Source organism: Sycon ciliatum, chromosome 6, assembly GCF_964019385.1.
Source record: "Sycon ciliatum chromosome 6, ocSycCili1.1, whole genome shotgun sequence".
Taxonomy (NCBI): Eukaryota; Metazoa; Porifera; class Calcarea; order Leucosolenida; family Sycettidae; genus Sycon; species Sycon ciliatum.
Window position 1 is genome coordinate 16,630,737 of NC_088648.1, and position 13,051 is coordinate 16,643,787.

General features: G+C 48.8%; 1 protein-coding gene across 1 annotated transcript; it reads right to left on the reverse strand.

The window, feature by feature from the left end:
* Positions 1-8,576: 8,576 nt before the first annotated feature.
* Positions 8,577-10,200, reverse strand: LOC135819493 (uncharacterized). The gene is made up of 2 exons (XM_065332709.1): positions 9,169-10,200; positions 8,577-8,787 (listed from the first exon to the last, which is right to left on the reverse strand). Exon 1 carries the CDS (start codon positions 9,973-9,975, stop codon positions 9,283-9,285), a length of 693 nt encoding a protein of 230 aa, XP_065188781.1. The 5' UTR covers positions 9,976-10,200; the 3' UTR covers positions 8,577-8,787; positions 9,169-9,282.
* Positions 10,201-13,051: the final 2,851 nt, after the last annotated feature.

Sequence of the window (13,051 nt, forward strand, 5' to 3'; positions counted from 1 at the left end):
GGACCGATAGCCGCAACGCATTCTTTGATACAAGGGTGTTTTATCCCCACGCGTCAAGCTATCGGTCCAGGTCTCTCCCCTCCCTCTACCGAAGGTTTGAAGGAGAGAAGAAGCGTGCTTACGGTGAACGTGTCAATGAGGTTGAGCATGGCTCCTTAACACCGTTAGTCTTCTCCTCCTGTGGTGGGATGGGCTCTGAAGCAGCCGTAGTAGTCAAGAGGCGGGCGCATGGCTTGGCCACCAAACGCAACGCTGCGTATAGCCGGGTTGTAGCTTGGCTGCGGTGCTGCTTGGCATTTTCTCTTGCCAGATCTGCCATCCGTTGCGTCCGTGGATCGCGCTCTGTTCGCCGTCGTCGCTTCGACGTCGCGCCTGTCGACCTTGTCCAGGCTGAGGCGCGTCTGGCTCGGCATAAGACTGTATTCACAGAGATTTATCTCCTGTTCTTCATGTTGTTTAATTACTGGCCGGCGTGTTTTTACCGCCATATTGCCAGGTGCGTGTTTACCACCATAAATATGAATAAAGTTTTGTGAGTAGCATGCATAATAAAAACACTTTCCACTATGCCGCTGCATGGGAGATATAGGCCTTGGCGGATAATGCCGGCAGAAAAATTGGCAGAATTCGGTACTTTTTCTGGTAAGTTTCATGCATGTTTGGTATGTGGATAAAGAAATGGAGCAGAATTCGAGGAATTGCCCGCCATAAGGTTTGTATGGTTCTGCCAATTTCGGTGCAAAAAAAGCAGAATCTGCCACCTTTTCGAGCATTATCCGCCAAGGCCTAGGGAGATATTGGAGCCGATTGGAGGAGAATCGCCTAGATAACGAGCTTACCTTCATGTGGTTGAAATCAAGGACACTGAAACCTTCAACTGAAGGCATGATTATGACAGCACAAGACCAATCCCTCAAAACGAAAAATTACCAATACGCCATAATGAAGTCAATTCCTCGAACTGATGCCAATTGCAGGCTTTGCAAGGGCAGCTTAGAAACAATTGACCACAGTGTCAATGCCTGCCCAGTTCTTGCTCGGACCAGTTACATTGAACGACATAACCGGATAGTAAAGTATGTGCACTTCGAAATGTGTAGAGCACGAGATCTACCTACTGGTGCTTCACGCTTTGACCACCAGCTTAAACTAAGTTAACTTAAAGGAACCACACTTAGCGCATACATTGCCATGGACAATGGACAGCCTTGAGTCGTACCTTCCTCTGACGAGAGTTTCCATCTGTGACGAATAGTCTAGCTGGTGACCGGTAGATGTTACCGAGAATAGTGGCAAGTGGAGGGCAGATGAACTGAATGTTGTAGAGAGCGACAGCACGTTGAAGACATTGTCGGCATCCACGAGCAGCACAGCATCAGTGCCCATGGAGGCAAAGACTTGGCGCAGGGCATGGATTGCCGCCTCGCACCCGGCAGGATGGCCTGCACAAACCTGCGAGACCCCGGCAGCTTGCGTGATGTCTTTCCCGAGGACAGTCATGACGGAGTTGCCAATAGTCCGCCGCAAGACCTCACCGATCCCAACAGGCCGGACCCCAGGATCCGTGTCCAATGGAATTAGCCGGTTGTTGAGGAGAGGGTTGAGTCCCACCAGGTCAACAAGTGCTGTAGCCAGATGCCTTGAGACTTCTGCCACCGCATGGCAAAGCTCCGTTGATGCTGCCTTGAAAGACACTAGCATGCGCCTCCAGACGTAGGCATCGCCCATAGAGGGGCCCGCAGCTCCCCGTATGGCAAGTGCGGTTTCGCGGACCACTTCGCCTGTGAGGGTCTCAAAGAGAATGGGGTGGACTGTGGGTACCTCGCCTTGTATTAGTACGTCAGGATCCACTGGCCGGGCGTTGGGGTGCTTGGCTTTCAGAGCTTCACGGACCTGCGGAGTTAGTTCCAGTACTCCTCCCTTTCCATGCTCGGTGATGAGTGAGAGGGCAGCATGGATTTCTCCCTTGCTGATCAGATCGGCAAAGCGACGGTTTAGGTCATGGGTGGTCATATCCCGTGGCATGTCATGCTGCGGAAGTCGCGCCTGTATGGTCAGTGCCTCATCCAGCAGCTCCTCAATCTTCCCAGCCTTCCATCGTGCAAGACGACGGGAGGGATGTTGGCCGAAGTCCTTGGCGCCTGCCAATGCATGTGGTTTCTGTAACAAAAGGCTCGGCATTACCATAATGTCCCGCAGTGCTACACTCTCCAGAGGTGTTCCATCCTTGTAGGCCCGGAGCAATCTAGTAATAGTAGTATGCTCCCTGACATACTCAGTCCCTGCATGACCAGATGGTGGAGAGAAGGTGTTTTCGCGCATCCCGGCTAGCTCCTCATATGCCCTCGAAATGGCTTCGCAGATTGTTTGGCCTTCATACTCTCCCCAACGGAAAGATGTCCTGCTGACGGGTCTGAAGGTTTGAGTTGTTTCGGGATTGCCTGCTTGGACGCATATCAGTACTCGTATGGGCTCCTCAGCCTCCTGGGTGTCACCCAGTGACGCTAGCAGGTGTGCGGCTTGGCTGTCACTGATGCGGGCGGCGGAAACCTCCATCAGTTGGGTGACGCTTGGTTCCGCATGCATGCTTGCATGCACTACGTACGCACACACACACGTATGCAGGCACACACCACACACGCACACACTTCGAGGTATTTTAATGCAAACCAGCATCCCACACTGGCCGTGAACTGCATGACTTTGTACAGTCAGATTCAGAAGCATTTTTGTAAGGATAGTCAGCTTGTACTTGTGTAAGTAATTAGTTGTGTAAGTAATTAGTTGTGCACATAGGATGTGGCACGTGCAGCCTCTTGGGTCCATGCACCCATGCCATGGCCCAGCGGCCAGGTTCTCCACATAACAGCAACATGCAAGATCTTGTGCATGTTTCACCCTAGCCCTCACTCGCGCGGCCTCAGCAGCATTGGTTCTGTTACTTGTTAGTGGCAAGAGAACACCCATCATGGTCTACTTCAGCTCTGCCACTTCACACTCACAGTCCGTCCTTGTTTTCATTTCCCAGCTGAGCGACTGGCTCCCTAGGCCCTGCGAATCACCTCAGTCTCCAGGTATTTGTATTCGTATTTATGGAAGTTCTCCACAGGCCTTAGGCCGCGGTCACACCGAGCTCGATTCAGCCGTTCAGCCGAAACAAGCGCTTGTTTACGTCACTATTACCATGGAAATGGCTGAAAAATGTCCTACAAGCGACTTTCAGCCGTGGCTGACTCTCAGCCGTTTTTTTCCGGCTTGTTTCAGCCACAGCTTGTACAAGCGGCTGAAAGCCGAAATTCAAAAAATAATTTGAGTGCGCTTGGAGCACACCATGTAGCTAGTTGACATGATGAACTGATATTGATGTTCTTTCTTGTGTCCGTGGAACCGTGCTATCCCTGCGCCTTTGGTTTTGACCGTGACTCAGTCTGTCTATCCAACTACACTGTATTCAGTTTGATTTGGATTTTTCCGACGACCATGGATTTCTGCCGCTGTGCCTCTAGACTGCTGCGTAGATTGTTGGAGCTGTGGTTTGAGGCCAAGACAAGGCACCACACTCACGACCGAATTCATGAAGAAAGCCGGGTACGAAGAAGAGAGTGGATTGCAACTGAGTTGAAGAACGGCAACCGGCGGGGCAGAAAGCTCGACATCAGGAAACACCACCCGAACCATCGCGTCCATGCACACCGAACAAATAAAAAGAGCACGACTTCGCAATTCAGAATCCGGGCTTCCTTTGCTTCTTCATCAAAACTGAACACAAGAACAAGTATAGTTTTAGATCGCGAACGTTCTGCTTTCCGGTTTCTTGCAAACATTGGTGTGCTTCGAGATATTCAAAATTTGGCGGGTAAGAAAAACAAGCCATTCAATTTCAAGCTTTGCAGTCAAGGTCTGGTGTGACCGCGTCACAGGGACCACGCAAGCCAGCTGAGCGCCAGCGATAACAAGCCCAAAGTGGCTTGTTTCGGTGTGACCGGGGCCTTAAAGGGGAAGTGCATCGATTTTTCAAGTAGGGCTCAGATGAAAGACAATTGGATATCGGTTCCGATGGTATATCTCTCGCTTGCGTACGGCAAGGGAAACTTGCCATATTGCCGATTTCCTGATCCCGTTTCCATGGCGACTACAGGTGATGACGCACATTCTGCTTAGCTCCGTGAGAGAGAAGGTCGATCACTGCAGAATTGTGTCATTTTCAGTTGTCTTCTTGTATTCAGGAAGTGAAAGAAGTACTGTGTTCAATGCTGTTAGTGCCGTGAACTGTTTATTAGTAGTCCTCTCCGTTGTGTACTGGGACGTGACACCGACAGGGGAAAGCTGGAGTGCGGAGACGTTAGCTGGCAAGCGAAAATCGTGACGAACCAAGTGCTGAAATCTTGGTTGGGACAAATCAAACGTTCAGCATTTACCTCAACCAAGGACCATGCCGTTTGCTCTTTCCACTTCCTGAAGATGGATGCGCTGCCTGCTGGAGACTCTCCTATCTCTCGTAACATCTTCTGAAGCCAGGTGAGACGACGAGTAGTGGAGATTAGTGAACGAAATAATGTCGTATGTTTTGAAATTTTTGCTGAACATTTCTCAGGAGAGATGGCGAATACCAAGTATCTTCTCCTAGTCTAGAGAAACCATTTCGTAGGCTACATTCCGCCTAGGGAAATGGCTGGGGAGGACACACTTGGAGGAGAACGAAGTAAGTGATCTTGTTTATGTTGTTCTTTGGTATTGCAATCTTATGTTTGACGAACATACGGCATGGTGCATAGTTGGTCGTTGAGTGCCTGCATGTGCATGTATAAGTGTGTGCTGATAAACACCGTCCTATGCAAGAATCTGACACTCATGCTCTCTTTCTTTCTTGCAGTATGTGCGCACGTGTGTGTGTGTGTGCGAGTGTATGTGTGTGTGTGTGTGTGTGTGTGTGTGTGAGAGAGAGAGAGAGAGAGAGAGAGAGAGAGAGAGAGAGAGAGAGAGAGAGAGAGAGAGAGAGAGAGAGAGAGAGAGAGAGAGGGAGAGAGTGTGTGCAGGAGCAGCGTGGAGCATGCCAGTGTGATCGCTGTGGCCGTTGCTTTCTTAGCTGTGGCGTTCTTGCCCGTCACAAGTGTGTGGCTCAGCCCCCAACGGCAGTGGAGCCGTGTTGTGGTGAATACTGTGTGTCCCGCGACCGCTGCTTCCGTTCGGTCCAGGGCAGGAATAGACACCGCTGCTGAAGCTCTCCCCGGCCGTACGTCAGTCTCGTGGCAGATGACCCGAACTCTCATTTTGTGTGTGTGTGTGTCGTGTATGTATATGTATGTGTGTTGCTCCCTACGTAGACGGACAAACTCTTGTTTTTGTGTCCCGGGCGCCATGGGGCGGCGTTCTCCCATTCTCTCTCCACTGCCCCTCCGGGCCCACGTGGCTGTGACTCGACAGGGCAGGGCAAGTGTGTGTATGGCGCATGGTGTGTGCTGGCATGTCTGTATAAATATGTTGGACAGGAATTTGTTCACCCACAACGGTGACGGAAAACCATGCTAGGTGCTGCTGGAATGTATGGAGTCTGCGAGCAGTTACAATAACTTACGTCATGTCACAACAAAGAACGGTGCAGTGTTTGACCCTCATGTAAACATGATGCTGATTGATGGTGATGGTACCTCACCTAAGCTACCCATGAAGCTAGAAAGAACATCAGGTCAACAAAATTGTACCAGAGGAAAGCATCTATTGCCCGAACTTCTTCATATGAAATGAACAATACCCTTCTCCATAGAGACAACATGCAGATGAAGTGTATGGACAAATAATATAATTATAAATAGGCCATTCACTGAGGGCATGGAATGATCTCTACGTGTAGATTGGATAGACACATGCACGTCTGCAAGGAAAGCATTTGTTCATGGGTTAGTTCATGGGCTGATTGAGTTCACATGGACTAAGTTCATATAATGCCATCTCTCCTGAGCAGCAAAATTTCAAAACATACGACATTATTTCGTTCACTAATCTCCACTACTCGTCGTCTCACCTGGCTTCAGAAGATGTTACGAGAGATAGGAGAGTCTCCAGCAGGCAGCGCATCCATCTTCAGGAAATGGAAAGAGCAAACGGCATGGTCCTTGGTTGAGGTAAATGCTGAACGTTTGATTTGTCCCAACCAAGATTTCAGCACTTGGTTCGTCACGATTTTCGCTTGCCAGCTAACGTCTCCGCACTCCAGCTTTCCCCTGTCGGTGTCACGTCCCAGTACACAACGGAGAGGACTACTAATAAACAGTTCACGGCACTAACAGCATTGAACACAGTACTTCTTTCACTTCCTGAATACAAGAAGACAACTGAAAATGACACAATTCTGCAGTGATCGACCTTCTCTCTCACGGAGCTAAGCAGAATGTGCGTCATCACCTGTAGTCGCCATGGAAACGGGATCAGGAAATCGGCGATATGGCAAGTTTCCCTTGCCGTACGCAAGCGAGAGATATACCATCGGAACCGATATCCAATTGTCTTTCATCTGAGCCCTACTTGAAAAATCGATGCACTTCCCCTTTAAGCCTGGTTCACACTAGGCCGATTTTCCGGCCGACATGGACTCGTACGAAAAATCCTCAAGATCGGGGCGAAAATTGCGTAGTGTGAACGGTGTTGTCGTACAGGGTTCCGACAAATCTGCGACGATTTTCTTGTCGCACTAGTTTTCGGCCAAGTATCGACTGGTCGATATTTAGCCGAAAAGCCGGCCGAATTTTAGCGCTTGCGCGTGATGGAGCATGCACCGGACCAATCACTGTAGGCTTTTCACCATGACAGCGGAGAGCGTTGGTGCAGACCGTGAACCATGTGAACTGGCTGCACTGGATCGCTACTACAGTACTAGTACTAGTAGCACTGTACTAGACGCTAGCCCTTTCACACCTTTGCCGCTTTGGCTTTGTGGCTCGTGTAAAAACTATCTCATTTCCGCTGTCTAGCTAGCTAGCTAGCGTCTACTAGTACTACGGTCTAGTGGCAGTGCGGCTGTGTACCGCGTGTCCGTGTGTAACAGACAAGCCTACATGTACAACTAAAGTACAAACGAAATTGCCCACCTTTGTGTGTGAACAGCTAGTCCGACTCATCCGACACAGTCGGCAGACTCCGTGTCGGAGTCGGTGTCGGAGTATCGGCCGGAAAATCGGCCTAGTGTGAACCAGGCTTTAGCCTAAATCGAGGGACTCTCTGTCAAGAAAGGGTCTGCTCCCCACATCGGAGCTCGCGCTATTCCGCCGACTTTACTTGACACTTGACTGACTCACGACTGCCATCCAGAGCACACGAGAAGTCCATCTGGATGGCAGTCGTGAGTCAGTCAAGTGTCAAGTAAAGTCGGCGCGAGCTCCGGTGTAGGGAGCAAACCCTTTCTTACAAATCATCGCCGAAGTCGCAACCACTACTTCTCTGCGGCTTATGAAAAAGAAGCTGAGGAGAGAAATAAAATTAAAAATACATGTAGGAGATGAATGTGTTTTTGCCTCCCCTTCTTCAATGCCCTGATGAGGCCCAATAGGCGAAACATTGGCAAAGTTATTTATTTGGTGCAGCTGAGAGCCTGTTGCCGGAATGGCGGTGTTTTCAAGTGGAGATGAATGGGTGGTAGTAATAATATCACTACCACCCATTATAACACTAGCCAGTGCAGGCTAAATTTTATTTTTCAAGGAAACCCTTCGACAATGGTACCAATCGATTCAGCATGGCATTTTCATTCCTCCTGCAAAGTTTCAGCTGATTTGGAGTCATGACAAGGACGCTATGGCGATTTGAAGATCGAAAAACTTCACTTTTGTTTGTCAAGAAGAAAGACCATGATCGCACACAAATCATACAACCCGTGTGGCACAATGATTTTTGAACGAAGTTGATCCGCGGACCCCGTGCTTCGCGCATGCATGCATGCATACTGCATGCACACACACAGTACAGAGGCTTTTTTGAACGCGGATATGTAGTTCTTCGTCTTCTTCGAAATGTCTTCCAAATGCGTGGTGCTGGTGTTGTTCTCAGCTTCGTCAAGGCAGAATGCAGCTGCATGTGATGCTCCTGTGTGTTCATGCATGTTCTCTTTTCGCGTCTCGACATTGTAGCGTCCAGACTCAGCTCGACTGGAGAAGATTGAGCAGACTATGCTTTGATCCACATGGAAAATCGATGAAATTTGGTAATTATCGTCGGGCGCTAAAAAGCGCTGGGGAGCATGGGGCTAAAACTTCGTAGCAGTCATCCCTACCATGACAGGCATCGACTGGTATATGTTCCATTCTGTTCCCAACCACTACGGGTAGTCTGCGAAGCTTTCTTCTTCGCCGATTCTCGGACAGATCGTACGTCTTCGCACTGTATCTCTCGTCTCCCTCAACGGATCAAAACACGGTTTTCGCCAGGACGAACACAAACCCCCAGATTTCGCGGCGGCAACAACTTCGAGTAGGGAAAAGCTAGCAGCTAACCAGGAATCACCAAAAAACACGTGTAATACTCAGTGTGATTTGCGACAGCTGTCATTGTGCCGTCGCACCATGCGCCATTGCATGTACCATGCACGGGAATGGAACACGGATGAGTCGTTTTATTACGACAGCCTGCACTGGCTAATAACACTGTGCTCTATGACATCGCTACACTACGTGGAATGAAACCAGAGGGCTCATAAGGGGTGATAGCTAAAGTGTGTGCGGACAAGAGCGGTAAAACATTTTAGGCTGGATACAGTACGAATAGCAGCCGGGAGGGAGTTCCATGTGGCAGTGGTGACAAAGACTGTCCCTGCGGGAATTTGCGGAAAAAACTCTCGAAAACTTGCACAAGAAATTGCGGCAGAAAACAACAAAAATGCGACGAAAAGTGCGGAATGATGCAGAACTTGCCAGGAATTCGCGGAATTATTTGCAGAAAATTGCGGATTTGGGCCAAATCTCGAAATTTGTTGCATCGTTTATCTACTCCGAAGTAGTATGAGTCATACTGTGCAAGTAACCTACAGGATCATGGAAAGCACTGTGTGAAACACGTGAGATATAGTGCAGAAAACAACCAAAAACGTGGGAAATCGCGGATTTTGCTGAAAATCGCGGGTTTGGGCCAAAATCGCGAAATTTGTTGCATCCGTGGAATCGCGATTTCCTGGAGGGACAGCAAAGAGAAAGGTGGCACGGGTGTGTGTGTGTGTGCTGGCTCTAGCAGAGGGGAGTAGATGTTGGGGGCGCCTGGCGCTGTTTGATATTGTGTAGCCTAGGTCCTCCAGGGTCGTCATCTGGCTATTGGTCCGGCAGGCCCTTTGGCCTCAATTTCTAGTCTCTTGGCCTCGATCTGCTCCCGCTGCTTCTCCTCCATCTCCAGTTTCTCGGCCTCCTTCTTCTTTTGCAGCGCTCCAGCCACGTTCTTCTTGGGCTCATACTGGGCTAGGCTGTCGCTGTCTTTCCTAATCCAGTGCTCGATGAGATCCATTTCATACTTGCAGTTCTCGAACACCTCAGGATTGAAGTTTATGGACGACGAGGGTGCTTCTGCATCGCTACTTTCAGAGAAAAAGTTGAAGATCTTCCCGGGTATCGTCGACTTGCCTTGTTTGCTCCTTGCTACGCTCTGGAAGAGGTAAAAGGAAAGAGTTCGCATGTGCAGGAAGCAGCCGTGCGAAATTTGCACTTTGCTCTTCAGTTGGTCCTTCTGTTTGTTCATCTCGCTCTTCAGTTGGTCCTTCAGTTCGTTTTTCTCGCTCGTCAGCAGCGCTGTCTTGTCTCTGATTTTGATGTCGCACTCAAGCCCCTGTCTCTTGATCTCCGTGTCCACATAGAACTTGCACAGGACAGCGGAAAACGTTCCGACTAAGAGCACTGTTAGTACGACGGTCACACAGGCGGACGGACCTCCCCGATCCCCCTGAGGGTGGGCTTGCTGCGGGTGCCCACCTCGCTCACCTCGTCCGAACGCTTGCAGAGCCATCTTCCAAAGTTGAGTGGTTTGAAAGCGGTTGTGGAGCGACCTGTGGTCCACTGATTGACGGCAAGCAAGCCACTGCAGCGCTGGTGAAGATCTGGCAGTTGCCACAGCACTTGCTTCGATCGCTGCACTTTCCGAGCGAAGCCTGTGGCGAATGAGCGCCAGTCTTTTGAAGTAAAGTTTCTTCTAGAAAGTCTTTTCGTCCCTTTCGCAGCAAGCGAAAAGCCAGAGATAGGATTGCATGTACTTTCAAGTTAGTTTATACGTACAATCATAGGTCTTCAAGTACCGGTACATCATGGTACATGACTTGCGAGTCGGCTGCTTGTACGGATGCACTAGACCGTGCGAGTGCCCTGCACTAACACTTGTAACACTTATTCCGCGTCAAGTAACTACTTTAGTTTCGATGACCATGCCTATGCATATATGCCTACATGTATGGCTAGTATGGCTACTACGGCCCACTCGCGGGGAAAGTCTGAGTCGATTGTTGGAAGTAGAGGAGTCCTTTGCACTCACTCATTACGTATCTAATATTGACTGAGTACGAGGTCAATATAGGAAATAAAAGCCGAGTAAAAGACCGAGGCGAAGCCGAGGTCTTTTACGAGGTCTTTTATTTCCTATACTGACCAAGTACGAAGTCAATATTAGATTTATCACGACTATTCAAAGCCTGTGTTCAATCGCTAAAAAGGAGTCAAATATAAGCGGTCAATATACATGTAGCCCTAAGGAGTGAAATATGCAGGAATATTTGACTGCTTAGGTATGGCAAAAATCTATGTGAGTCAATACTATTTAAAGGGAGTGATAAGTATTAGTAATATTGACTGAGTACGAGGTCAAACAAGTACGAGGTCAATATGAAATAAAAGCCGAGTAAAAGACGGAGGCGAAGCCGAGGTCTTTTAGGCTGCAACCACACTAGGTACAAAACTGCGTAAACGCAACTTTTCTGCTTGTGTCGTCAAGGAAACGCGTACGAAACGCAAAACGTACTGCGTTTCGTTTCAGCAAACCGGGTACCCCTGTAGAAAGCAACTTTTCGCCTTTTCCTTGCGTTTCGCTCGGTTCTTCATACGGGTAGATGTTTCTTGTTGAGGCTTGCACTGTGTCCGTAGTAGACCGTGACGGCTTCCTTGTCAGTGCAGTTTGTAGTATTTGAGATTTCATCTGCCAGGGCTTTGCTTTCAGTATAATTTCCGGACAGTCCCGTTGCTTGCTGTTGTTAGTTCGAGATGCCGCGCAACTACATTGTATTTCGCTGATAATCTCGAATTGAGAAGCTCATGCAGCTTGGGGCAGCGTACCATGAAGACGAAGCAGGGCCAGATGACAGCCTGGAGCGGACAATCCGAGAGAAGGAGATGACCGAGGCCTTGAACGTGTATGTCAAGGCGCTCGCGACTCTTTTTCAAACTACTACTACTACATGTAGTACATACATTTTCACAGCGCTATTTTTTCTGGGACCCAGAAATGTAGACAAAACGCAAGGATTCCTTGCGCATGAAATGGCAGTGTGGATTCGACTTTGCGTTATCTAAAAGCTGAACGCAAACGCGTACTTGATTTTGTACATAGTGTGGTTGCAGCCTTACGAGGTCTTTCATTTCCGAAGACTTACAATTGTAGTTAAAGGGGAAGTTAAGGCAAAAATTAAAATTTCACCAGTTGTAGTCTTCGGGGTGCTGAGTCGAATGGTCTTGGTCCGAGAAAGCTGAGACGCTCCCTTCCTACTTGAATCCCAATCGAACTCGCGCACTTCCACCGAAACTGTGTGACTGCGCCCTACTAGATGGGGATTTGTATGCAAAATGTCACTAAAAGCGCCATTTCGTTCTTATAAAAGCACGGATGACCGCCATTGGCCCATATGTTGTAGTCTTTTGGACGCTGAGTCGACTGGTTTTGGTCCGAAAAGGCTGCGATGCAGCGTTCCTCCTTTATTCCCAATCGAACATGGTTGAAGAAGCGGTCACGTGGTCCTGAGTGCCCAAATCACCTGGTCACCACGCCAGCAGGCGACAACTTTCACACCAAGGTTCAACTCGAGTGACAGGACTGCACCCAAAAAAGGTCAAACAGGCTAGTAAGTTGTACCCTGCAGGCACGGTGACCAGGTGACTGGCGTACGCAGCAGCACGTGACCGCTTGTTCAACCATGTTCGATTGGGAATAAAGGAGGAACGCTGCATCGCAGCCTTTTCGGACCAAAACCAGTCGACTCAGCGTCCAAAAGACTACAACATATGGGCCAATCGCGGTCATCCGTGCTTTTATAAGAACGAAATGGCGCTTTTAGTGACATTTTGCATACCAATCCCCATCTCGTAGGGCGCAGTCACCCAGTTTCGGTGGAAGTGCGCGAGTTCGATTGGGATTCAAGTAGGAAGGGAGCGTCTCAGCTTCCTCGGACCACGACCATTCGACTCAGCACCCCGAAGACTACAACTGGTGAAATTTTAATTTTTGCCTTAACTTCCCCTTTAATATTAGATTTAGCACCAGCGGTTTACCGACCATTCACCGAATGACAATTCACCGAAAGACACTTACCGAAAGACACTTCACCGAAAGACAAATCATCGAATGGACAATCCACCGACTGGACAATTCACCGAAAGACACTTCACAGAAAGACATTTCACTGAATGGCTATATCACTGACAAGACAGCTCACCGAAATTCTACTGTAAATTGTAATGACTGGTTTGAAGTCAGGCTAACTTCACTGGCGCTCAGTTTCGCAGGGCTGAAATGCTCACACTGACGTACTGGCGCTGGTTGCACGTTATGTGGCAAATATAGTACATGTACAGTCAGTCGTCGCATAACCAGTGAGTGCATGTGTCGGGTTTGCGTGTAAAAATTACTACATTTCCACGGTCAAGTTGTGACCAAAATGGTAAGCACAAAAATTACAAAAATGGAAGAATAGCTCTGAAAAGCAGCGAGTTTTTACTGAATTAATCCCTTATTGCAATCATCACCACTGGTCCACTGGTATGAGTAAAACACTGTGTTAGCTGGTTGAAACATCAACAGTAAGGGTTCAATTTAGTACGTTTTG

Excerpts from the sequence above, each read along its gene's own strand:
- LOC135819493 (XM_065332709.1), bottom strand. The coding sequence starts at position 9,975 with ATGGCTCTGCAAGCGTTCGGACGAGGTGAGCGAGGTGGGCACCCGCAG.